This window comes from Gopherus flavomarginatus, chromosome 8 (assembly GCF_025201925.1).
Source record: "Gopherus flavomarginatus isolate rGopFla2 chromosome 8, rGopFla2.mat.asm, whole genome shotgun sequence".
NCBI lineage: Eukaryota > Metazoa > Chordata > Testudines > Testudinidae > Gopherus > Gopherus flavomarginatus.
Window position 1 is genome coordinate 104088180 of NC_066624.1, and position 27172 is coordinate 104115351.

At 43.6% G+C, this 27172-nt stretch overlaps 1 protein-coding gene across 4 annotated transcripts; it reads left to right on the plus strand.

The window, feature by feature from the left end:
• Nucleotides 1-143: 143 nt before the first annotated feature.
• TTC14 (tetratricopeptide repeat domain 14) lies at nucleotides 144-26380 on the plus strand. 4 transcript variants are annotated; one of them, XR_007776025.1, is made up of 12 exons: nucleotides 145-369; nucleotides 1423-1547; nucleotides 7788-7987; nucleotides 8843-8927; nucleotides 9039-9168; nucleotides 9995-10147; nucleotides 10893-10964; nucleotides 19628-19747; nucleotides 19857-19979; nucleotides 20671-20788; nucleotides 23444-24524; nucleotides 24564-24988. XR_007776025.1 is itself a non-coding variant. In XM_050965890.1 (12 exons), exons 1-12 carry the CDS (start codon nucleotides 206-208, stop codon nucleotides 25839-25841), a joined length of 2346 nt encoding a protein of 781 aa, XP_050821847.1. In that variant the 5' UTR covers nucleotides 150-205; the 3' UTR covers nucleotides 25842-26380. The 4 variants fall into 4 exon arrangements, 2 of the variants coding, with proteins under 2 accessions (XP_050821848.1, XP_050821847.1); XR_007776024.1 differs by having other exon boundaries at nucleotides 23444-24513; nucleotides 24552-24988; XM_050965890.1 differs by having other exon boundaries at nucleotides 150-369; nucleotides 23444-23553; nucleotides 24896-26380.
• The last annotated feature ends 792 nt before the right edge of the window (nucleotides 26381-27172 follow it).

Genomic DNA, 27172 nt, shown 5'->3' on the forward strand with positions numbered 1-27172 from the left:
CTGGGCAGGGAAAAAACACACTGCCTCTCTCGCCCCGCCCCCTCACAGCGCCCACCCTCCCGTTGTACGCATGCGCGAGAGCAGGGCCTCCCCTGTAACCCCGCCCCTTTCCCCCAGCGGGGTGAGGGGGGATTGTGGCGGGTTCTACTTCCAGGTTATTCCTCTGAAGCTTCCGGTTGCTGCTGTGGGGCTCGCCGCGGATGGGATGGAGCGGGACCTGCTCCGCCAGGCGCTGGGTTTCCACGGCCCCGCGCTGCTCTCCCTGCTCCGCACCGAGCAGCACGATAACCCCGACTTCCGGGGCCTCCTGCCCCCCGGGGGCCCCAGCCTGGAGCCGTCCCGGGAAGCCCAGCACCAGCCGCCCGCCAGGTAAGGAGCCGGGCAGGGGGAGGAGGGAGCTGCTGGTCCCGCCCCACAGCCCAGCTCGGGTCGGCTCTGAGGAGGCCCCCAGCTGCTTTATCGGCTCTAGTGTCGCTCCACGGCCCCCGCCGAGGGTTTGCTCTGTCGGTGACCCCCGGGGTCAGAGGGACCCGCGCTCCCTCCCCCGCCACAACTGGGGATCCGCTTCCCTGGACTCTGTGTCCTCTAAGGCTCGGGCAGAGTCTCACCCAGCCTGGGCGCTGACCCCAGCTCCCTCGCCGCTCCCTTGTCGTGGTAGTGATAGCCACAGGCATTTAAAAACGTCAGCGCCTCTTCCCCTTCTCCCCCCTAAAAAAAAATCATGACGCTTAAAAACCAGAAGTTGTTTAAAAATGAATGTTTGGGTCTTTGCCTTTTGGTTTCGGCCTCCTGTTTCCAAGCTTTCTTCTGGAGCGTGAGGGCTAGAAACTCATCCTTTTTAAATGAAATTTGACGTTTTTCACATAGTCACTTGACTCCAGGAACAGGGCCGTATTACACGAATACCCTCTTCCTGTGTAGTGCTTTTCATCCCTAGAGTTGAAAGGCTTCAGGGTATTGAGGATGGATTTCTTTCTTGCTGTTGAAACAGAATGGCAGGGGGAGCTTTCTTGTTGTCCTGCTTTCTAGTAGTGTCTGTACGCTCAATCCAAAAGCTGAGGCAAAGGCACCTTGTAGGATACCTTGAAATCTGCCAGGTTTAGTTTGGCAGAGAAAATCCAAACACCGTAGTTCTGGAAGCTTTACTATTCAGCATCATTCATGTTCTTGGTGCTGACACACGTGTTGTCTACCACCACGCTCGACATTAGACATAGAAAAACTTGGGCAAAGCATTTTGTACTAAACATGTAGTCAATACTATACGTTGAGACACATTTCATTAAATGCTTATGCAAAGCCCTGGACAGTGATTTAAAACAAAAACACTGGAAAAAAAGCACTAAACTTTTTATGTAACAGATGTTGTATGCTATGTGAACAAAAGGGGGGGAATACTAGATTTTTCTTTACTCTTCTTAGGAAAGAGAAGAGAATTGATAACATTGAGATACAACACTTCATTGCAAAAAAAGCTGATCTCCTTTTTGCTCTTTCATGGAAACCAAATGTATCAACAGATTCAGAATCAAATGAAGAGAATGAAGGTAAATCCTATAATTACCAGTGAAAAGGGATTCTCTCTGAGACAAATTAGCTGTGAGAAATCCAGTAAAGGTCTTGTGTATACAATACACTTTTAAAAATAAATGATATTTGTAAAAAGTGTGTTATTTTGTTTCAAGTTTTTTTTGAAGTTTAGAAATGCATGGAGTAGATAAATAATCTTCACAATACTGTGAACACATCTGTCAGACTTTAAAATAATTCTCATTTTAGTCAACCATAATTAAGGCCTATACTGTGTGGAATATGGTGGGAAAAGGTAACATGTTTGCATTTTTTGTTTAAATAAGTATGTTTTCTGTTTATCTAGTATGACAATATAAACACCCTGAGTGACTCTCAACTGTAGTAGTGTTGTGAAAATGGAGTCATTAAAGCAGAAGGCATCCTCGGTCTTCTAGTTCTCAAAACAGCTTCCACTTTTTAAAAAACAGATATACAAAAAAGACCCTGGATTCTTCACACACTTATCCATCAATTAGTGGAACTATTTCCATGCATAAGTGCATATTTGCAGAACTGAGACATTAATCAGGCTTGGACTGGGGTTCTTGGAGCCCATTGTCACCTTTGACCCCAACCACCTCAAATATGACTTGTGTAAAGGATCTTGAGAGGTCATCTAGTCCAGTCCGCTGCACTCGTGGCAGAACTAAGTATTATCTAGACTGTCTCTGACAGGTGTTCGGAGATTTTTAAGAGCAGGTTAGACAGTGATGGAGATTCCACAACCTCCCTAGGCAATTTATTCCGGTGCTTAACCACCCTGACAGGAAGTTTTTCCTAATGTCCAGCCTAAACCACTCTTTAACCCATTGCTTCTTACCCTATCCTCAGAGGTTAATGAAAACAATTTTTCTCCCTCCTTGAAACAACCTTTCATGTATTTGAAAACAGTTATGTCCCCCTCTCAGTCTTCTGCAGACTATACAAACCCAGTTTTTTTCGGTCTTCCCTTATAGGTCATGTTTTCTAGACCTTTAATCATTTTTGTTGCTCTTCTGTGGCTTTTTCCAATTTGTCCACGTCTTTCCTGAAATGTGGTGCCAGAACTGGACACGATACTCCAGTTGAGGTATAATCAGCACAGAGTAGAGCAGAAGAATTACTACTTGTGTCTTGGTTGCAACACTCCTGCTAATACATCCCAGAATGATGGTTGCTTTTTTTTGCAACAGTGTTACGCTGTTGACTCATATGTAGCTTGTGATCCACTCTTACCCACAGATCCCTTTCTACAGTATTCCTTCATGGGCAGTCATTTTCCATTTTGTATGTGTGCAACTGATTGTTCCTTCCTAAGTGGAGTACTTTGCATTTGTCCTTATTGAATTTCATCCTATTAACTTCAGACCATTTCTCCAGTTTGCACAGATCATTTTGAATTTTAATCCAATCCTCCAAAGCACTTGCAACCCCTCCCAGCTAGGCATCGTCCACAAACTTTTTAGGTCTACTGTCTATGCCTTTATCTAAAGCATTGATGTCATTAGTCATGGATCACACTAAGTCACGTCAGCCTTGTAAAATTATTTCTCACACTTCCGTACTCTTTACTGAGCTGGTGAGAAAATTATTTGTATTAAGTGAATGGATGAGCATAATTTTACAAGATTGATTTATGTAATACCTGTATTCCTGGAAGACCCCAATTTTAATTACAAACCTAGGTGGACACAAACTTGCTTTACTGAAATGTAACAGTTTTTTGGGAGGAATGTGACTGCTGTTCAGAAGGTCACAGGATGCTTCTTAAGGTCTTGTCTGCACAGGAAGTTATTCCTGATTAACTTCATGTGTGGATGCTCTTATTCTGGAAGCAGATTAAACTAATTCAGAATAGTGTGCACTTATTCTGGAATACACAGTGAGTTACTCAGAAATAGTTAATCTTCTTTAAATTTATACACAACCCTATTCTGGATTAATTTTCTTGTGTGAACAAGCCTTAAATGTTAGCTCAGGAATTGAGAATATTTAATTTTATTAACTGTAAAATTCAAGCACAAACTGTTAATGGATAAATTATTGCAAGAAATATCTTGTCCATGCAGTATCTTGTATGAAGAGCCTTCTTTCAGAGAATTTCTATTCAATATTTACTGTCTGAAGGAACCATAAATATTCCAGCATTATCTTAAGGAACAAAGTGTAAAAGTAAGCACATATTGCTAAGCATATGGGGGGAATGCAGCTATTACAGTGTTCTATTATGAGTCTGGGGCTCTGAAGACATGGGTTCTACCCTGTACTCTGACTTAAGTCTTTCTTTGCCTCAATTTCCCTGTCCGTACAACTAGATTACTACCTGCTACACAGGTTTGTTAGGGTGTACTCATATGTAAAACATTTGGAGCACCTCTGATGCTCACCAGGTAAATGCAGGGAGGAGTTATTACTAAGATTGATCCCTGATGACAAAAGAAAATTCTACCATTCTGTTGTACAGACTTGGGGATGTTCCAAGTTGTCCTCCCCCCCAGCAAACTTCTTCGATGGGGAAGCAGCTCTGTTAAGTTTGAAAGTCACCTGCTGTTTAAAAGACAATTGTTGGAAAAATGTAGTGACACGTTGTGAAAGAAGCAAAATATATGGGCATTTTGGTTACCTACATGGGTGCCAGGTGAAGCTTCCCCTGGGGGAGGCTAGCTCCTTGTCCCACCTCTTCCACCCACAGCTCCACCCCCACTCTGCTCCAGGCTCAGCACCCTTGCCGCATCCCTCCTCTCCTCCCTTCCCCGCAAGGACCCCTCCACTCGTGCTCTCCTCCTTGGGGAAGGGGTGGAACAAGGAGGAGAAGAGGCAGAGCGCAGGTGAGGCCACCATGCCACCCGTGGTTACTTAACGGATATCTGTGTTTAGCATTTTGAAAAAACATTAAAAGAAACAGACTTCACATTACCAGTATTTTTTATTGACTAATACTAAAATTGCTGTCACTCCATTATATTCACTAGACAGTTATACACTTGGTTGTTCAAATAGGCCAAATGCTGTGTTCTATCCAACTTTAAGTGCAAATGGCTTTTCAGGTTTAAGGACCATCTAAAAAGGTGTCTAGGGGTAGAATCTTATGTGGCTGTCCCAAGTAACAGATTGTAGCTGTGGAAACTGAGGCTGGAAGAGTTTTGATGGTATGAATTCTCCATTGGAACAGAGTGGGTGAAGTTTGTCTCAGTAAACAGGCTCTTCAGAAACAATAGGTTTTCATAGATTCATAGACTCTAGGACTGGAAGGGACCTTGAGAGGTCATCGAGTCCAGTCCCCTGCCCTCATGGCAGGACCAAATACTGTCTAGACCATCCCTGATAGACATTTATCTAACCTACTCTCAAATATCTCCAAAGATGGAGATTCCACATCCTCCCTAGGCAATTTATTCCAGTGTTTAACTACCCTGACAGTTAGGAACTTTTTCCTAATGTCCAATCTAAATCTCCCTTGCTGCAGTTTAAGCCCATTGCTTCTTGTTCTATCATTAGAGGCTAAGGTGAACAAGTTTTCTCCCGCCTCCTGATGACACCCTTTTAGATGCCCGAAAACTGCTATCATGTCCCCTCCCAGTCTTCTCTTTTCCAAACTAAATAAACCCAATTCTTTCAGCCTTCCTTCATAGATCATGTTCTCAAGACCTTTAATCATTCTTGTTGCTCTTCTCTGGACCCTCTCCAATTTCTCCACATCTTTCTTGAAATGCGTTGCCCAGAACTGGACACAATACTCCAATTGAGGCCTAACCAGCGCAGAGTAGAGCTGAAGAATGACTTCTCATGTCTTGTTTACAACACACCTGTTAATGCATCCCAGAATCACATTTGCTTTTTTTTGCAACAGTATCACACTGTTGACTCATATTAAGCTTGTGGTCCACTATGACCCCTAGATCTCTTTCTGCCATACTCCTTCCTAGACAGTCTCTTCCCATTCTGTATGTGTGAAACTGATTGTTCCTTCCTAAGTGGAGCACTTTGCATTTATCTTTATTGAACTTCATCCTGTTTACCTCAGACCATTTCTCCAATTTGTCCAGATCATTTTGAATTTTGACCCTGTCTTCCAAAGCAGTTGCAATCCCTCCCAGTTTGGTATCGTCTGCAAACTTAATAAGCGTACTTTCTATGCCAACATCTAAGTCGTTGATGAAGATATTGAACAGAGCCGGTCCCAAAACAGACCCCTGTGGAACCCGGCTTGTTATACCTTTCCAGCAGGATTGGGAGCCATTAATAACTAGTCTCTGAGTATGGTTATCCAGCCAGTTATGCACCCACCTTATAGTAGCCCCATCTAAATTGTATTTGCCTAGTTTATCGATAAGAATATCATGCGAGACCGTATCAAATGCCTTACTAAAGTCTAGGTATACCACATTCACCGCTTCTCCCTTATCCACAAGACTCATTATCCTATCAAAGAAAGCTATCAGATTGGTTTAACACGATTTATTCTTTACAAATCCATGCTGGCTATTCCCTGTCACCTTACCACCTTCCAAGTGTTTGCAGATGATTTCTTTAATTACTTGCTCCATTATCTTCCCTGGCACAGAAGTTAAACTAACTGGTCTGTAGTTTCCTGGGTTGTTTTTATTTCCCTTTTTATAGATGGGCACTATATTTGCCATTTTCCAGTCTTCTGAAATCTCTCCCATCTCCCATGACTTTCCAAAGATAATAGCTAGAGGCTCAGATACCTCCTCTATTAACTCCTTGAGTATTCTAGGATGCATTTCATCAGGCCCTGGTGACTTGCAGGTATCTAACTTTTCTAAGTGATTTTTAACTTCCTCTTTTTTTTTTTAATCTTCTAAACCTACCCCCTTCCCATAAGTATTCACTATGTTAGACATTCCTTCAGACTTCTCAGTGAAGACCGAAACAGAGAAGTCATTAAGCATCTCTGCCATTTCCAAGTTTCCTGTTACTGTTTCTCCCTCCTCACTGAGCAATGGGCCTACCCTGTCCTTGGTCTTCCTCTTGCTTCTAATGTATTGATAAAAAGTCTTCTTGTTTCCCTTTATTCCCATAGCTAGTTTGAGCTTATTTTGTGCCTTTGCCTTTCTAATCTTGCCCCTGCATTCCTGTGTTGTTTGCCTATATTCATCCTTTGTAATCTGACCTAGTTTCCATTTTTTATATGACTCCTTTTTATTTTGTAGGTCATGCAAGATCTCGTGGTTAAGCCAAGGTGGTCTTTTGCCACATTTTCTGTCTTTCCTACCCATCGGAATAGCTATGTTCTTTGAAAGTGTCCAGCCCCCCCTCCCCACCCCCCAGTTGGCTGAAGATAAATTGGGTAGAAACGGGAAAGCTCCTAGGAGATTTTTCGTTGGGAGCAAAATTGTGATGTGTAAATGCACACTTCATAACTTCTGTAGAACAAGCTCATTGCTTATAGCAGGCCTTCTTGGCTTTCTCTGTTTCCTCTGCTTTCCTCCCGCAAGCTCCCTGTTTGCCACCTTTCCATCCCCCTCAATTTCAGGGATTCTGTACATCCACCCCATGCTAGAGTCTCTGCCCCCAATCACCCCATCATTTCTTTTCACTCTTTGGGTTAAGGCAGAGCTGAGATAGGGATATTACTATGCTGAAAGATTTTAATAGCTGCGAATAGATGCAATAGCAAACCAGTTCTTTGATTTGTAGACAATGACAGAGCTGGCTGAAGCAGTTAGACAACAGAGAAGTCAAATTGAATGCAGGATCTTGCTTCGCTCTTTCAATAACTCAAAATGCAATAGATGTGAACCGGCGACTAGCAGATGTTGGGTGCCAGAGAGCTTGTGGTGGATATATGAAGCAAGTATTGACCTTGTGTTGATCAAAAATTACTGTTTCTGGCTGACTTAAGAAATGACTGACAGACTCTGAGAAGCAAATGTTACTCAATCCTTTTTGAGCAGAAAATTTAAAGTATAACTGTGGGGAGGAGGAAATGAGATTTCTGGGGACTCAGACCTAGGTGTGGAGGACTTGGTTGGCCAGGGCAGGGGTGAGAAAGGAAAGAGTGCACTTAGTTTCCTCAGGTCAAGAAGGAACAAGAGTTCCTGTTGCAATATTATGTATGTTGGGAAGTGTTGGCTATACATAATGCCTAATAAAGGAATATAAAGTGCTTTATTAAAAATCACATTGATTTTCTGATACTATAGTGAACTGTAATTAGAGATTTGAGAAGGTAGAGCAGTTACTACATAACTTTTTCTCCCCATTAATTGCAGATTGTTATGCTGTTATGCCACCCCTGGAGCAGTTCATGGAGGTGCCAAGTGAGGACAGGAGGGAGCTGTTTTTCCGAGACATTGAGCGTGGCGATGTTGTGATCGGAAGGATTAGTTCTATTCGTGAATTTGGCTTTTTCATGGTGTTAATCTGTCTGGGCAGTGGCGTCGTCAGAGAGATCTCGCAGTTAGAAATCACTGTAAGACTTGAGTATGATCAGTAACAAGTAAACTGATGCAGGGCAGTCCCTGCTTTCTAATGTGCTGGCTGCATCTTGTGCTAAGGACCTGAGCTCTGGGACGGTTAATAGTTCAAAGCCTTAATGCATTGTGGCTTTGATTAAAGTGGAAGCTGCCTTGTTGTCTCAGCGAGACATTTTCTTTCTTTACCGCTCAAATATTTTAGCTGTAGGTTGAAAAGTTAGTGTTTATATAGATGCATGGACCTCAATCTGAATTGAATCATACTAATATCACTCTGCTTTCATGCTCAATTTTGGACAGACTTAGGCTCTGTCTACACTAGCACTTTCGTTTGTCAGTCAGAGGTGTGGAAAAAAAACCCGTGGACCGACATAAGTTTTACCGACAAAAGTGCCAGTGTGAACAGCGCTATGTGGGCAGGAGATGCTCTCCTGTCAGCATAGAGCGGCTTCACAGGCAACCTTACAGTGGTGCAGCTACAGCGGTACAGATGTGCTGCTGTGAGGTCTGTAGTGTAGACATAGCATAAGACTAGTTTCCATCTAGTTTAATGATCACAAAATGGACTTTTGGATTAAAGCTGGGTGGAAACTGGATTACTCACATTAGTCTTCAATATCACAGTATCTCAAATGAGTTCTCTTCAGCAGGATAACTGCCATTGTAATTAAAACCTTGATTTTTTTTAAACATAATTTAATATTTTATTCATGGGACAAATCTTCATTGTGCAAACTGATACTTCTGGGCTGAGGGAAGTTGTCTTTTAATGCAACGCATTTTATTATCATTTGCTTTATTAAGCTCAGTCAGTGTTCTTGGTCACATTTTTGGTCTTCCATTTGCTGCAGGCTCTTTGTCCATTGAGAGATGTGCCTTCTCATAGCAGCCATGGTGATCCTTTATCATATTATCAGACTGGAGACATTATACAAGGTAAACGCATATTAAAACTGTTCTGAAAGCTGTTTATTTCCAGTTTTGTTGACTTTGTTCTCAACTTTAAGATGATGTTGTTCAGTGTTGTTGTGGTTTTTTTTTTGATAGCTGCAATCAAGGACATTGATCGTTACCATGAAAAACTCACAATATCACTGCACAGCTCTGCTCTTCCACCCAGTCTATCTAGTACTAAACTGGGGGTAATTAGTTCTGAAGACTTGCCTTTACATTATAGGTAAGAACTTGCATTCTCTTCTACTCACTAGATCTGGTTTGTTAAATATATGTTGTCTCAAGAAACTGTTGGCAAAAACTGCCAAATATGTTGGCAGAAACTGTCCTTTTTCAAAGGTTTTTGTCATGGTTTTCCTTTACTCTGCTGATTGACATATATTCTTCAATTTTATACTATTGACTTGTTTTCCTAAATAAAAGCATCATTGTTCATATATGGATGTAGTTTGCTTCAGTTTTTCGCAAATAGATGAAGAAAGCAGAATGAGGTAATCTTAGCCAAAAGAGAGAGAGAGAGAGAGAGACATAAAATATATATTGCAGGAAATGAGCATTACTTGGGAGAATACAGGACCATTAATAAACTGACTTAAAGGGCTCAGATATGAAACTCTTAAAATCTATCTTCAGCAAGAAGTACAGGAATGTAACTACCTCTTTGAAGTGCATGTAGGGCTTGGCTCAAGGCCCAGAAGGAGCTGCTGGTACTGCAAGACGAGAGCCAAAATAAGGTTTTCAAGTACTGCTTCTCATTAGTCAGTTGGGCAAAGGGTGAGATAAAACAGGAGGAGGAAGGGAAAGGAAACTGACCACAGAATTCTGCAGCTAGTGGATGAGGAGGAACAGCAACAAAGGCAGAGGAGTTCTTATTTCAGATTAAACAAATGGTGATGTGTTGGAGCTTCCCTTTCCTCAAGTGGAAATATGTAATTTGCTTGTGAACCAGTGTGAGTAAAAGTATCAACGTACATTGACGCTTTAGTAATATGTCAGCATTACTAAAGAAATGGGTGGTCATGTTTGTGTATGTTTATATTTTCTTTTAGGAGAAGTGTTGAAGTAGCCAGTACTTCACAGACATATGAAAAAGTCTTACATCATTCCTTGGGATTTGCTAATCCATCAGTAGTTGAATTTTTATTAGGAAAACTAGGACTAAGTGAATCCAGCCCTCCATCGTTAATGAGAGGCCTGCAAAGGTACAGTGACACTGCACCATCTCCATTGCTTTCTAGAGAAAATGCCACTGCCTGAAATGTCTCTTGATTTGTAGTTTCTATTTAAAAATTCCTGTGGCCGCTATTACTTCAACCTTGGGTTGACCCTCTTTTGCTTGACCACTGATGATAGTGAGCCCATCAACTAAGTATAAAAAAGACACACTCCAGAACAACAAAATTACTCTTAGAATTAGACAGAATTCTAAGCCACTTCATCCACCTGTAATCTGCTTGATACTGTTTAACTGCGTAAACTGTTCATTGTATATTGGTAGTAACATTAGATTAAAATTACAGGTTACTTTACATCCTAATAATATTTATCCTTAACACTTCTTAGTAAAAGCTTGTTTTACTAATGGACCTGATCTTTTGAGCAGTACAGATTCAGAAATTTTTCCTTCTCAAATACAGAAAATTAACATATAGATTATTTCCCATTTGCTGTGTAGCTCAAAATTTAATATATATTAATGCAACTGACATGGGACAGTATATTTGACTGCAATAGACGAATACATTTAGGGAGGTGCTGATTTTGGAAATCAGAAATGCTGTTGCTGATTGAGGGGAGACTAATACAGTATTTTTTCAGCCATGTTGAAATTTTATCTAAACCTTAGTATAAATTTTTGATAATGTAGACTTAGAAGGAAACATGGGCAGTTAATAATTTAGTCCTTTGATATATATATATATATATATGTATTTTTTTTTTTAACAGCAAAAACTTCAATGAAGAAGACTTTGCCTTTGCATTGAGGAAAAAGCAATCTGCATCTTGGGCCTTGAAATGGTACAGAATATTTAATTTTCTTGTCAAGTAATTTAGGTGGCATCTACTTCAGAATCAATGGTCATAGTTCTTCATATTTCTTTGTACCAGTGTTCACCATGAATAACCTCCTGAATATCACCAAGGAACAACTTGCTGAATGGCTGTAGTCAGTTGATAGGTCGTGAGGGTGAAGGAATGCTCTCTTTGTTTGTAAAGTAAAAAAATCAAATTTTAAGGAAGAGCCTTTAGTTTAGTTCCCAAAGGTTAAGGTCACATAACTTGTGCTGGCTCCTGAAATTAGACCTGAGCACTACTCTGTCTTGCCTCCTCAGTTTTCCCATAGGACCCTAGCCTTAGTACCCAGCTCAGCCTTTTATAAATAGCAACCAGATGACCTTGAGTTCCCTTGTCTCGACACCTGAGCCCGAACCTGGACTTGTGAGCAATTCCCGTGTGGCCTGAGCTGGCATCTGTCACTGTGTATCAACACTGAACACACTGACTGAGGGCATTTGAAGAGGCTGCTTTGGGCAGCTGCTGTTTCTTCTGAGCTGTGCCTGGGATGAAGCTGCAGAGTGTAATCTGCTCTTCCATAGTTTATCAGGCACCCAGGAGATGGAGCTGGTCAGGAATTTTCCACAAAATATTTTTCATTGGAAAATGCAGACTCACAGAAAGTGTTCACAGGAAAGAGTTGGTTTAGATGAATATCCTGATTTTCTTTTTTTAATTAGAAAATTTCAAAATTGTCAAAACATCATCCTTGAACGTTGCTGAAGCATCTTCATTTTTTGATTTGAAATGACTCTTTGTTTTGACATTGTAGTTAGTTTATGCTTTTAAATGTAAAAAGGTCAAAATCTAAACACAATGTTTTGATTGACCCAAACTGAATTTTTTTGTGATTGAAACTGTGCAGAAACTATCAAGACTTTGACTTTTAGTCACTATTCAGGATGGGAAAGCTTTTTTGAAATCTCAGAATTCTTTCAGAATGGGAAACAAGTTTCCTTTCCAGTTCTACCAGGAAAAGCACAGATTTGGAAAAGGGATAGACAAAGTGGTTTGCCAATCTCCCTCAGTCCAGCATGGAGAAGAGGGTGAATAGGGAAGGTTTATCTTCTCTCAGCTCAGCAGCCTCTGCCCATAACCCAGTCAAACTAGGAATTGCTCCTCGCTATTCAGGCCTTGTCCACGGAAATTCTTGAGATGAGTAGGCAGGTCCACAGAAGCAATATTTAGTTGAGAAGTAGTCCTGGGCATAAAAATGATACAGCTGAAAGGGGAATGAGTGGAATTGGTGGTGGTAGAGATGATGCCAGTCTCAGAAACTGTCTTCAATTTTAATATAGCACATCATTTATTCTTCTTTGAGTGCTTCTAGGTGTGCGTGCCCCATGTGCACGTTCGCCGGAAGATTGTTACCCTAGCAACACTCAGTGGGTCGGCTGGGTCGCCCCCTGGAGTGGCGCCAATATGGCGGTGAATATATACCCCTGCTGACCCAACGGCCTTTCAGTTCCTTCTTACCACTCGTGTCGGTTTGTTGGAACCGTGGAGTGTGGCTTAGCTGATCTCCACTTCCCTAGCTACTCGTAGTTCCTTATTAATAGTTGTGTATAAAGTTATAATCTCTATAGTTGTAGTTAGTTTTAGTCATTTCTATAATATATTTAGTGTATATAGTTGCGAGGGGATCGGGGATTAGCCCCTTCCCCCCACCCAGTACCGGCGGTCATGCCTGGGTCACTGGGCTTCAAACTGTGCTCGGCCTGCCATAAGCTGATGCCAACGGGAGATCCCCACAACTCCTGCCTTAAGTGCCTTGGGGAATCCCATCTCTCAGATAAGTGCCGGATCTGTAAGGCCTTTAAGCCAAGGATGAAGAAAGAGCAGGACTTTCACCTCAAACAGCTCCTGATGGAGGGAGCTCTTAGTCCAACGCCCTTGGCACCGAGTGCTGAACAATCTGTATCAGGGAGAAGCGCTCTTTTGGCTCCAGATCACCCCGATACCACTAAGACCCCTCGGCACCGACCGTCGCCAGCACCGATGTCGACTCGGCACCGTTTCCTGTCACCGCAGGTCAAGAAGCATCATAAGACTCCCGCTGCTTCAATGCTGCCTGCACCACAGTCGGAGCACCCGCCTAAGTCAGACCGCTTGGCACTGACACCTGCCGCGGCACTGCCAACTTCGGCACCGTCAACTTCGGCACCGTCGATTCCGGTCCCGCAAGGACCGTCGAGTCCGGTGCCTGAAAGCTCCCCAGCGCATGCTGTGGTCGAGCTCACTATCCCGTCAACACCTGAGACCTTTTCCTTGGCGAGGGATTTGATTGCACTGACGGAGTCTGCACTGCCTCAAACCCCGGCACCGCCGGTGCAGATCTTTCAGTCTATTGGCAAGCCTGCCCGGCTGAGGCCACCCTCCGTCGGCACCGCTGAGAGGCACCGATCAAGATCTCGGTCCCACCGGTGTTCTCGGTCCTGTCGCCAATCCTGGTCCCGGCACTGCTCTCCATCACAGTACCAGTCGCACTCGCGGCACGCCTCAGCGTCCCGTTTGCCAGCCCGGCACTGCCGGTACCAATCCAGCTCCCGGCACCGTTCCCAGCACTGTGGCTCTCGCAGCCGCTCCAGGCGACAAGCCTCGAGATCCTGGTCGACCTCCCGGCACCGTTACCGTCACAGTTCCCGGTCTCGTTCACGGTACCGTTATGGTGCCTGGTACCGCTCCCCAGTGCTGCACCGAGATCATGTAGAGACTTGGCCCCATCTCAGGGTTTCTCAGCCTTTCCTTGGCCGTCTAGACACACCTCAGTGTCATCTCAAATGGACAGTGCTTCCTAGGCACAGGACTGTGACTCAGGTGTGCCCAGCCGACTCTTCCAGGAGACCCAAGGTCAGGAACAAGGGCCTCATCAGTGGTCGTTCTGGACACCTTGGGTGTATCACCAAGCCCAAGTGGTGCTTCTGGGTGCGCATCTCTCCGTGCCATCTAAACACCAGGTGCCAGAGGCGACTGTAAGCCGCCCCCCTCCTGCAGCCACGGATGAAGCGTCCATTCCGCCAACAGACTCTCAGGGTCCCACCTGAACCTGACACCGCCCAAGAACAAGAGCCCACGCAGGACCTTCTTGTACCTGGCCTCTCCTCTTCCTCCTCTCCAGATGAGGTGGTGGCGGGGACATCCTCCTCCGGCCCTCCCCCAATTGACCTGAGGGCCCATCAGGATCTTCTGAGTCGGGTGGTCCAGAATATGAATCTTCAGGTGGAGGAGGTCCCAGAGATAGAAGACCCTGTGGTGGATATTTTATCAGCTGACACCCCCACAAGAGTAGCCTTGCCCTTTATTCGTACGATTCAGGCAAACGCCGATACCATCCGGCAATCTCTAGCCTCTGTTCCGCCCACGGCCAGGGGAGTTGAGCGGAAGTACATAGTACCCTCGAAAGGGTACGAGTATCTGTACGTGCACCCTCCTCCCTGGTCGTGCAATCGGTTAACGAGAGGGAGCGCCATGGCCAGCAAGCTCCTGCTCCAAAATCCAAGGAGGCTAGGCGCATGGACTTATTGGGCCGCAAGGTATACTCTGCTGGAGGCCTCCAACTCAGAGTGGCGAACCAGCAAGCCCTACTTAAATGATACAACTACGACACCTGGACGGCGGTGGATAAATTCACGGAGCTAGTTCCCCAAGACTCCCCCCAGAAGTTTGCAGCCCTCTTGGAGGAAGGAAAGAAGGTGGCAAGAACCTCTCTGCAAGCCTCACTGGACGCGTCCGACTCAGCAGCCAGAACTCTGGCCTCAGGAGTGGCCATGAGGAGAATATCATGGCTTCAGGTGTCAGGGCTCCCACCTGACTTACAACAGACTATGCAAGACTTGCCCTTTGAGGGCCAAGGCCTATTTTCTGAAAAGACTGACCCTAGGCTGCAGAGCCTAAAGGACAACAGGGTGATCATGCACTTGCTGGGAATGCACACCCTGATGACTCAGCGCAGGTCCTTCCATCCTCAGCTTCAGCACATTTACCACCCACCTAGGCCGCGACAGGACATCGGCAGAAGACGCGGCCGGGGGAATCGCAGAAGGCAGTCTGGGCTGCAAGGGGGTCAAAATCAGGCCCCCCCCCCCCCCAAACCACCCGTGGGACCCGAACTTTTGAAGGGACTCCCGAGGACGGCATACCAGTTCTTTCCCAGGATCCTTTTCCGCCTTTTTACAACCATCTCTCCCATTTCCTCCCTGCTTGGGCCCAACTCACATCGGATCGTTGGGTCCTACACACGGTAGAATTGGGATACCACCTCCAATTTATTTTGCCCCCTCCCCCATCCTCATCCCTCTTCAGGGACCCTTCTCACAAGCAATTCCTCTCGCAAGAGGTAGGGATGCTCCTAACCATGGGAGCTATAGAGGAGGTACCGAAAGACTCGAGGGGCAAGGAGGTTTATTACCGCTATTTCCTAATCCCCAAAGCAAAGGGAGGTCTGAGACCTATCGTAGACCTGCGAGGACTCAACAAATTCATGATAAAGTTGAAGTTCTGCATGGTATCCCTGGGGACCATCCTCCCGTCCTTGGATCCTGGAGACTGGTATGCCATCCTCGATATGAAGGATGCGTGTTTTCACATCGCTATTTACCCACCACACAGACAGTACCTCCGTTTTGTGGTCAACCATCAACATTTTCAATTTAAGGTCTTTCCGTTTTTGGCCTTTCTGCGGCCCCACGAGTATTCACAAAATGCATGGCTGTAGTCGCTGCCTCCCTCCGTCGTCGAGTACCCGTCTTCTCGTATCTCGACAATTGGCTCATTCAAGGGACCTCCGAGACATAAGTCACCCATCATGTGGGCATCATCAAGGACCTATTCAGGCAACTAGGCCTGATGATCAATATAGAAAAATCAACTCTGATTCCCACTCAGAGAATAGACTTCATTGGGGCCATCCTGGACTCCACTCTAGCCAGAGCCTGCTTACCACAGCCCTGGTTTCAGGCGATGGTATCAATTATCCAAGGCCTGCAAAACTTCCTGACAACTTCGGCTCGCACTTGTCTCGGCCTCCTAGGTCACATGGCGGCCTGCATGTTCATGACCAAACACGCCAGACTACGTCTCTGTCCCCTTCAAACTTGGCTTAACTCGGTATACCACCCGGGCAGAGACAGCATAGACATGATCCTCACGATCCCCCTGAGCATCATAAACTCTCTGAACTGGTGGCTGTCGCCCACCCTGGTCTGCGCAGGGATGCCTTTCCACCCGCCTCAACCTTCAGTGGCCCTGGCCACGGACGCGTCATCTCTGGGTGGGAGAGCCCACCTCGAGGATCTCCGCACTCAAGGCCTCTGTTCAGCTCAAAAACTGACCTTGCACATCAATGTACGGGAGCTGAGGGCAGTCTGCCTCATGTGCCGGGTGTTTCAAGAGCATATACAAGGCCATTGTGTCTCAGTGTTCACAGACAACACAACAGCCATGTTTTACATAAACAAGCAGGGCGGCGCACGTTCCTCCCCCCTTTGTCAGGAAGCCATTCAGCTCTGAGACTTTGGCATAGCCCACTCGATCAACCTGGTAGCATCTTTTCTCCCAGGGGTTCAGAACACTCTGGTGGATCACCTCAGCTGGTCCTTCCTGTCTCACAAGTGGTCGATTTCGTCCGGACGTTATCCATTCTGTTTTCTGGAAGTGAGGTTCTCCCCGCATAGACCTCTTTGCCTCTCACGAAAACAGGAAATGTCATGTGTTCTGCTCCTTCCAGGGTCCCTCCCCGGGCTCTGTATCAGACACATTCCTGATGTTGTGGATGAGCCATCTCCTTTATGCCTTTCCACCATTCCCGCTGGTCCACAGGGTCCTGCTCAAGCTCCGCAGAGACAGGACCCACCTGATCTTGATCGCTCCAGCGTGGCCGAGACAACACTGGTACACCATGTTGCTCGACCTCTCGCTGGCCAACCCAATCCCCCTACCTCTTTGCCCGGATCTCATAACTCAGGACCACGGCAGACTTCACCACCCAGACCTGCAGTCTCTTCACCTTACAGCATGGTTGCTGCATGGTTAAACCAGTCCAAGTTACGCTGCTCTGCCTCGGTACAACAAGTACTCCTGGGTAGTAGGAAACCTTCCACTAGGTTAATGTGTCTGGCCAAGTGGAGGCGTTTCTCCTGCTGGTGCGAGCAGCGTAACGCTGTTCCTACTGAGGCACCGGTTCCTACCATCTTGGACTACCTCTGGTCCCTAAAACAACACGGCCTAGCAGTTTCATCAATAAAGGTGCACTTGGCGGCCATCTCTGCCTTCCACCCAGGGGAGAACGGCCGCTCGGTCTTCTCTCACCCCATGGTTTCGAGGTTCCTCAAGGGATTGGAACATTTATACCCACAGGTCCACCGCCCCGCTCCAATCTGGGACCTCAACCTAGTCCTAGCCAAACTTATGGCTGCTCCCTTTGAGCTGTTGGCAACCTGCTCGCTGCTGTACCTGTCTTGGAAGAAAGCATTCCTCGTAGCCATTACATCGGCAAGACGAGTCTCCGAACTTCGGGCTCTCACGGTCGACCCCCTGTATACAGTGTTTCATAAGGACAAGGTACAGCTGTGACCACATCCTGCCTTCCTCTCTAAAGTGGTATCGGCCTTCCATATCAATCAAGATATCTTCCTTCCAGTCTTCTTCCCGAAGCCACACTCATCACGCCGAGAGCAGCAGCTGCACTCCCTAGACGTCCATAGGGCTCTTGCATTTTATATTGAGCGAACAAAGCCCCTTCGTAAAACACCCCAACTCTTCGTCACGGTAGCAGATCGAATGAAGGGCCTACCTGTCTCCTCCCAGAGGATTTGATCTTGGGTGACGTCATGCATCTGCGCCTGCTACGACTTGGCTCATGTTCCAATGAGCCACCTCACCGCACGTTCTTCTAGGGCTCATGCTTCATCTGCCGCCTTCCTGGCTCATGTACTCATCCAGGAGATATGTCGTGCAGCTACCTGGTCCTCGGTCCACACCTTTGCGTCACATTACGCATTGGTACAACAGTCCAGAGATGACATGGCTTTTGGCTCAGCAGTTCTACATTCTGCAGCATCTCACTCCGACCCCACCGCCTCGGTAAGGCTTGGGAGTCACCTAATTGGAATCGATATGAGCAAGCACTCGAAGAAGAAAAGACGGTTACTCACTCACCTTTGTAACTGTTGTTCTTCGAGATGTGTTGCTCATATCCATTCCAAACCTGCCCTCCTTCCCCTCTGTTGGAGTAGCCGGCAAGAAGGAACTGAAGGGCCATTGGGTCGTCAGGGGTATATATTCACCGCTATAGCGGCACCACTCCAGGGGGCGACCCAGCCAACCCACCGAGTGTTGCTAGGGTAAAAATCTTCCTGCGAACGTTCACGCGGCACGCACACACCTATTTGGAATCGATATGAGCAACACATCTCGAAGAACAACAGTTACAAAGATAAGTAACCGTCTTTTTCATTAGTTAAACCCTACTTAATTTGCGATATTGTGAATCCCACAATATTAGGCTTCCACTGCAAATTCCACAATGGTAGCCTTGGCCGCCCGCTCTCAGGGCCCCTGCTCTAAGCTTTTCCAAATTACTGCAAATAATAAAGGTCCTTTATTACTTTTCTGCAATTTTCCATGTGTTGTCTGCAACTCAGCCATAATTATTTGACAATCATTCCCCCCAATTCAAGTAAGGTCTTATTTGTTGGAGATTAAGTACAACCATTTTCTATTATCTGTGGCCATATAGTGCTATATTAAATCATTAATCTTGATTGCTGTAGTGAAGTCTCGTGATGAATCTGATATGAAATTCAGAGCCCCAACTGTTAACTCATTGGAAGAAAATTTATTTTAGACAAATGTGTGAGAGAAGCTTCAGTTTGCAAGATATGAAATATAAGTCATAAAGCATCTTACATGGAGGCAAATTGACTTCAATGTCATTGTGCCCCCTTACTGTAGTGTTGAATGTGTCCCTGTACATTATAAAGCCATGTCTACACTAGCATTTACGTCGGCAAAACTGTTATTGTTCAGTGGTGTGAAAAAAAACATACCCTGAACGACATAGGCTTAGCCAGCGTAAGCGCTCGTGGGTGCAACACCATGTCAGTGGGAGAGCTACCGCTGCTCGTTGAGTTGGTTTTATTATGTTGATGGGAGAGCTCTCTCCCATCTGTATAATGTGGCTTCACGAGCGATCTTACAGCAGCACAACTGTATCAGTACAGCTGTGCTTCTGTAAGCTTGTAAGCATAGACATGGCCTAAAACGCTCTCTTCTCTTCCTCCCCCCCCCTTGCAATTAGGGGGTAATATGACAAGTCTTAGAAAAACACTAAAGTACTGTAAATGGAGAATACAGTGTATCATGTAGGTGTGCTTTCTACAGAGGTGACTTTGAACTGTAAGCTTTCAGATAAAAGAATTTACACTTTGGTGTGATGTAAATGTGGCATTAATCTAAACAGCAACTCTTGAAACTATATCTTGCTAAAATGCTTCCATTCTGTTACTCTTATGGCAGGATGGTGTATTGCAAGTTGCAAGGCTTCTCAAACTGTGATTTTAAATATATTTGTTTAGCTTGATGACTCTGTGTATAATACTTTTTTTTTTTTTTTAAACCATTTGTTCTAGTGTGAAGATTGGGGTTGATTATTTTAAGGTTGGCCGCCATGTGGAGGCTATGAATGAATACAACAAGGCCTTGGAAATAGATGCACAAAATGTTGAAGCCTTGGTAGCTCGTGGGGCACTGTAAGTCTTTTATACCCCTTCATTGTTAAAGATGGATTTCAATAATGTATTTAAAAGATAAATTGTGACATTTATTTAAAATCCCTGTATTGCTTTTCCATTTTTATAGTTACGCAACAAAAGGAAGCTTAAACAAAGCCATAGATGATTTTGAAGTTGCATTAAAAAACTGTCCAACCCATAGAAATGCAAGGAAATACCTCTGTCAGACACTTGTGGAAAGAGGAGGCCAGTAAGTGTTAAATTCTATTCTTTATGCGATTATGAGCAATTCAGTTTTTTCATGATCTTTTTTTATATTGAGCTGGCTAAGTATATTAAAAAGGGAGTGTTTTATCTCCTTCCTGCCTATGTGCCAATAATGAGAAGTCTGCAGGGAAAGCAGTTCAAGGTGTATAATCTGTTTACCTTCTCTCATGTCATCCCACCCTACCACACACCAGTTTAAATCTCTCCTCCTTACTTTTTTTTTTCCCTTCTCAGTACAGTTTAGCTGATGGAATATTAAACCTACATAACATTCTATGAAATTTTTGGATGAATATTTAACAAGGCATTTTTATAACTTCTTATAAATTTTTACAACTATGCCATGATTTGTGTTTAATAAAACAAACTTCTGAATTAATTGCATATAAATACTCAGAAGAACTGTAAGAATTCCAGAATTAATATTCAGGAAGAAAATCAATCTGAGTAAACAGGAGACTCATTCAGAAGTAACAGAACATTTTATTCATGAAAAACTGGAATCGGAGTTTGAAAGTACAGTGCTACCGATGTTCAGGAAGTAATGACATGTCAGGGATGTAAACATCTGCATTTTATTGAGTTCCTTTTTTAATATGTATCAGTCTGAGATGATCAGTATGATCAAAACCAAATTCTGTTTGTGTTGTATATATTTTTCATATCAATGTTAGGTTGGAAGAGGAAGATAACTTATTAAATGCTCAGAATTATTATAAGAGAGCTTTAATTTTGGATGAAACCTTTAAAGAAGCGGAGGATGCCTTACTGAAACTCCGTAAACATATGCAGGTGATTCTTTACTTTCTCTTAACTTTATCTACTACAATCAAAACTCTTATTAAAAACATTGGGAAGGGGGAAATTATTTACTGGTTACTGTGCCTTATTCTCCTCTTTCCCCTCTTTCCAACACACCTGTCACAGTAAGTATTATGGCTGCATCTACAAAAAGCAAGGTGCCTGTGGATGGCTTGATCATTTCAGATGGGCATGGGAAGCAACAGCACAGCAGTCGGATGCAGGGAAAGACCAGAACTCAGTAACTGTGTCTGATGAAGGGGAGGAGGAAACAACCTGTTCACACATGAGCGGGACTGCTGATACGGAATTAAGACTTTGGGTATGTCTATACTACCCGCCGGATCGGCAGGCAGCGATCAATCCAGCGGGGATTGATTTATCGCGTCTAGTTTAGATGCGATAAATCAAGCCCCCGAGCTCTCTCCCGTGGACTTCTGTACTCCAGCGCCATGAGAGGTGCAGGCAGAGTTGACAGGGGGAGCGGCAGCAGTCGATTCACTGCGGTGAAGACACTACACTAAGTCTAAGTACGTCGACTTCAGCTACATTATTCACGTAGCTGAAGTTGCGTAACTTAGATCGATCCGCCTCCCTAGTGTAGACCAGGGCTATGTGTAGGGTAAAATCCCCAAATAGGTCAGTTTTAGACATATGCCAGAGGGTTGTAATTGGGAATATTCAAAGAGGAGCAGGGTAAGACTGATCAGGGCTAGCTCAAAAGGAAGACATTGTGTATCTTCATGTGGCACAAGAAGGATCTTAATTAAAGGCCTGGAGAGAGCTGGGACACCATGTCACTGAACCAAGTAGTTATTGTCAGTTGATGATCCAGTATTCTGCCGAACTTGTTGTGAGGTGCAAATTAACAAGGCAGTTATTTACAATGGAGAAAAAATAACAAACAGGGTCCAAGCTTTGGAGGAAATAATGGAAGCAAATTCCAGGGTTCTTTTTTTCTTTTCTCCCCTTCCCACATGTTTCCTGAGTGAGTCCCTAGGGGTCATCATGCCAAGCTCCTTTGTCTGTTGCCTCCTCTTTCTGTGGCTTTGTCATTTGTCTCATTTACTTACATTGCTTCCAAATAGGATCTAAAAGAGTGAATTGAAGTTAGAGAACTGGGGCACTGTACGCAATGCTTCTGTGCTGAAGGAAGTAAATAGACTGGGGTAGATGTGTGCAGGCTGGTTTCTTTATGCAGGGCTTGATTGACACTGCTTTAGCAGGTGGGGGAAGCCAGAACATGAAAAGGTTTATTGGAGGATGGGGAAAGAGGAGATTTATGGTAACCTTTATTAAAGCTAAATTATACTCCAGAAATGTCCACTTACAGTATGTGGGCACTGCCAACATATTTGGCATTATCCAGAGAAAAGTATTGTTGCTGTAACAAGGAGACTTACAACCTAGGTCTTGCAACCTAAGTCACAAATAAGTGATTTAAACAAGTGAAGGAAATGGTTTTACTCTCATTGCAAGTTATACTGATGGTGATGAGGGTCACTGTTGCAGCTGAGGAACATAAGGCTCTCTGTTCAGCAGTTTGTGTAAGTTTGCCCACAATAAATGAAGGGCTTCCCTTATATCCTAAGGCAGTATCTCTTCTATGATCATTGCCAAGCCTTTGAGAACTGGTATCCAGAGACTTGTTGCTCACCCTGGATATGAATTCCAACTGTTTCAAACCATTTCAAACAGTACTATGTTAAAGTGCCTCAGGGAGATTTTAGTGCACACCCAGCAAGGTCTACATGGACCAGTTAGCACCTTAGTGTTTTTTAGAAATTGCCTCCCGCCCCGCCCCCATGGTGCATATTGTTGCACAATGTAGACAAGCCCTTAGAGAGCTGTGGGGTACAGGAGCCTATCCAGCTAAGAGCCTTAGCTAGCATGCCTTTAATGATTGATTTGTTTAGTAACTGAAGGTTCCGTTACTTCTAAGTAAACCTTAGTTTACATGTCAGTCTGTCTGTAGCTACCCTAGTAGAATGATATGAATTACAGTTCAAATGTAAAATACTCTTTTCCTGTAATACTGATTATATGTTTTTCTTCAATGCATTTTCTTCTGAACTGGACCGTTGCTGCTGTGTCTGACATCTGGTGCTGCTCATCAACAACCCCCCACTGGAACATGATATCTTATGTAATCATGCATCAAACTGGGCTGTGGTACAATTACAAAATGGTTTGTATCTGAACATGGCCACTTCCAAAAACATTTTAAAATTGGATTTGTCATCACGTTTTATATACAAACTATAATACCATTTTCCCGATAACGTTTCTCCCTGTTTCAATCTTCATTCACATAACTAATTTTGCTGTATTTTTCCTGCATCTTTTGGCCTGGGTCATGGGTACCAATGCAATGGCTGGTCATGTCTCTTTTTTAAATGTGATATTTACTGCAATATGGTCCTTAATACCATACTGATCATCACAATGATTAATGCCAAACTCCTGCACAATCAACTTCTATTTGGTTAATGTAACATCTTCATCTGGAAATCCTGGTATTGTATTCTTTGTTGCTTGTGTATATATATCCTCTTGTGGTGGTGGGGGGGATGGGATTTGGGGAAATATTGGATTAACATACTGTTACTTTTAATATGATTTTTTTGATGTCTGGGTTCAAAAAAGAAATCTTTGGAAATGAGGGAGAAGCAAGCGGCAAAAGAAGAGAGACAGAAGGAAAAGAAAATAGAAACAAGTGCACAAAAACTGCGTAAACTCTTAAAAGAAGAAAAGAGGTAACCCTATTATATTCAATACACTACATCTTAATTAAAGAATCTGCTGCTGATTAGAGCCAGAGCATCCGCATCGCTTGTATAAAACATAAGTAAGTAAACAGCAGTTAGCATCCAGTTGCTGAAATGGGTGATCCTTCTGTTCCTGTTATTGCTAAGCTTCCTTTTTACATTAGTGATTCATACTTAGATTCCATTTTCTTAACAGGTAGATCAGGCAACAGTTAATAAAGGAATAAACTGTGTTGTTTTTTTAAATAAAGCTACTAAACAGCCACTGATACAACATGGATAAATTTCTATATGCTGTTTTCTTCCCCTGCCCTTTTTACCCGGGTTAATGGCATAAAATAACCTCTGATGTCAATAGCTCGCTAGCTCCTGCTGCTCAGTCCCCATATAAAGTTGTAATCCCATCTGTTTGTGACATTAGAATTGCTTCCACAGCAACAAATGGTGAGGTTATTGAAGCAGGATTATGCCTAAAAGAGCGAATGAACAGATAAGCCCCTTGAAGAATCCATTTTTCATATAGCTTCATTAGTTAAAGAAAATTTTAGTTAGGTAGAACTAACAAGTTAATGTTTTCCCCCAAACTTTCCTATGAGGTGTTCTTTACTACTGCACCTGGATTTTTGCAGGGGGAGTATATGGAAATAATACTTATCTGCCTAAATGTGTATTTAGGAAGTAGGATGGGATACCCAACCAGAAGAACCCTTCTTGTAATGCCAAGGCCACAAAGAGCCTGATCGTTAAAGTCCTCCCTACACAGGAATGTCACTTGAAATCATGACATTTCTACATGTGCAAAGCTTGCCAGATTGGGCCCAGTATAACTTCTTGTCACTAGTGGTTTGTGAATATTACTCAGATCTGACCGCAATCCAGGATCTCCCCTAAACTCATCTAAAGATCTCCCTCTTTTGAGTCATGGTGATGGTTTAAATATTACTTTAGGTTGTTTCAAAGTTCAAAGTGTTTAAATATTACTTTAGGATGTTTCAAAGTTCAAAGTGTTTTTTTAATTGCAATAGCATATTTGAAGCTTGCTAACTAAGCTACTTCAAGAATATGTTCTACACAGGACTCTATACAATCCTGTGTCCTTCCCAGCTGATCCACCACACTTTAAGTGGCTGAAATATACATAAGAAAATATTTTTTAAAATACTGTGTGGCTAAAAGGTTCCCTCCATATCCCAGTGAGGCTTTTATTAAATATTTGGTCTTGGAGCTGTGTTCCAGGGACCTTGAAAAGGACAGAGCTTTGCCAGAAACTTACAGAATCTATAGATGAGTCTGGTGGTCGTGATGCCTCATAGGTTAATTACATTTTTAGGCTGAAGAAGAAAAGGAGAAGATCAACTTCTTCCTCTTCCTCCTCCTCAAGTGATTCCTCATCGGATGTATCAGTTTCATCCTCTTCCTCCTCTTCTGATCACAAAAGGCACAAGAAAAGGAGTAGAAACCGGTCAGTGTCCTCTCGCAGCTCCAAAAAACATTCATCTAGGGTTTCTTCGCATCAGCGAGATCAGAGTAGGAAAGATGAATGGTACTCGCCCCCAGCTGATACCTCTGCTTCCTTTCTTAACCAAAAATATGAAATGGAAAAACTGCTGGAGCGGCAGGACAGATTAGTATATCAAAAGACAGAGGTGAGAGAGAGACAGTGTTCTCTATCAAGGACTTCTGCTGATGAAGAAGACACTTTTGGAGGTAGGTCTGAAGATTCGAGGGATTCTTATGGTAGCTCCAAGACTCAGTCAACCAGCAGCAAAAATGAAAAACAGGGTAAAGCAGATAGATCCTTCTCTAATAAGAGGGGTTCCTCAGGTTCATACCACTGGAAGTCAGATGATAAAATCAATACACATGATTTTAGAAAGTTAGAAAAGGAAGTAGCAGGGAGAACAGAGCAGTTTAGAAAGCGTGGTTCCAGTCAGAGCATGTATTCCACTTCTCCAGCAGGGTCAGATTACTCAGGCAAGTCAGTAGAAAAGAATAAACAGTACAGCAGCACTTGGTTATGTGAGTACAGTGGAAGTGATGATGGTAGCAGACGTGAGTTAACCCAGAGTACAAATGAAAGGAGAGAATATAAAAATAGGGACAGTAGTCATGGGGAAGCTACTAAAGCAAAGGAGCTGGATGAGGAAACTACACTCAACGGTAAAGGGCAATCAGAAAGTGGTGTTAAAAAGAGCCTGCCCCAGAACTTACTCAACATATTTAATCAAATTGCTGAATTTGAGAGACAAAAAGGAAGTAAGCAGAAAAACCAATAAAGTACCTGAGAAAATAATGTTATGCTGGATACAGTTAAAGGATTTTCTTTAGATCTTGAATTGCTATTGAGCTTGTGTCCTTAAAATCTGTATGAAAAATGGACAGAACAGAGTCTGTTTTTCTGTCTTGCAAATGTTTAAAGATTGGTATTAGTTAGGTTACAAGAGATCCTTTTGACAGACAGGTATATGCAAGAGTATCATGTTATATATCAGACAACTTTTAAGAGCGTAGGATCTGAGTTGTTTTTTTTTTTTTTTTTTTAATTTAGGATACTCATGTATAATTAACATTGTTTATAACTAGGTGATTGGATGAAAACTTTACTCATTGCTACCTTAAAATATAGCTAACTGGCATCAAGTTTGCACTTTAAACACACCGGTATCTTTTCTAAGATACAAAAATGTAACACAATCGTATCATTAAACCTAATTTTTAGCTGTGAAAGGGATTATTTGACTGAATGATGCACATGTGCCAGCAATGTATATAACTTTTGTTTAATGATTTAATCATTAAATTTTATTAAAATTTGCTCATTTTGTTTAATGCCGCTTTTTGTCTGACTTTGTTGAATTTCTAGTCTCTTTGGTTTTGTGCACCACTATAGTACATCCCATCCATAGCTCTCATGGTGCCCTAAAGCCATGAATGAATGAAGTCATCCTGACAAGCAAGGTATTATATCCATTTTACAGATGAGGAAAGTGAAGCAGAGGTGCATGCTTTACAGTGGTGCTTCTGTCTTAAAATTGTCTTCAAAAGTTTTTTTTGAGACTAGTTTCAGGAAAATGGTGGTGTTGGGCTACTACTGCCTGCCGACCCAGCGCCCCCTCAGTTCCTTCTTACTGCCCATGACGGTCTTTGGAACTGTGGAGCGTGGCATAGCTGATCTCCACTTCCCTAGGTCTTTACTTGTTATTTCTCTAGTTAGTTTCGTATTATAGTTGTTAGTAGTTTCTAGTTGTAGTTAATTAATGTATATAGTAGTTGGAGGAGGGGTTTCTCCCCTCCCTCCTTCGCGGTACCCGGGCTCATGCCTAGGTTGCTGGGTTTCAAGCCCTGCTCGGCCTGTCTTAAGGCGATGCCTACGGAAGACCCCCACGACTCCTGCCTGAAGTGCCTGGGGGAATCCCATCAAACAGATAAGTGCTGTATCTGTAAGACATTAAAGCCACGGACAAAAAAGGAGCGTGACTTTCGTTTGAGGCAGCTCTTCATGGAAGTGGCACTTAACCTGGTGCCCTTGAGCCCAAGCGGAGACCCGATGTCGGCCCGAAGCGCACCTCTGGCACTGGAACAACCTGGCACCCAGCAAAGACTCCCG

Bases quoted from the DNA above. Each gene is read 5' to 3' on its own strand.
- TTC14 (XM_050965890.1), top strand. From the start codon at position 206: ATGGAGCGGGACCTGCTCCGCCAGGCGCTGGGTTTCCACGGCCCCGCG. The intron at 1,548-7,787 runs GTAAATCCTATA...CATTAATTGCAG, and splicing joins ATCAAATGAAGAGAATGAAG to ATTGTTATGCTGTTATGCCA. The intron at 20,789-23,443 runs GTGATTCTTTAC...GGTTCAAAAAAG, and splicing joins AACTCCGTAAACATATGCAG to AAATCTTTGGAAATGAGGGA.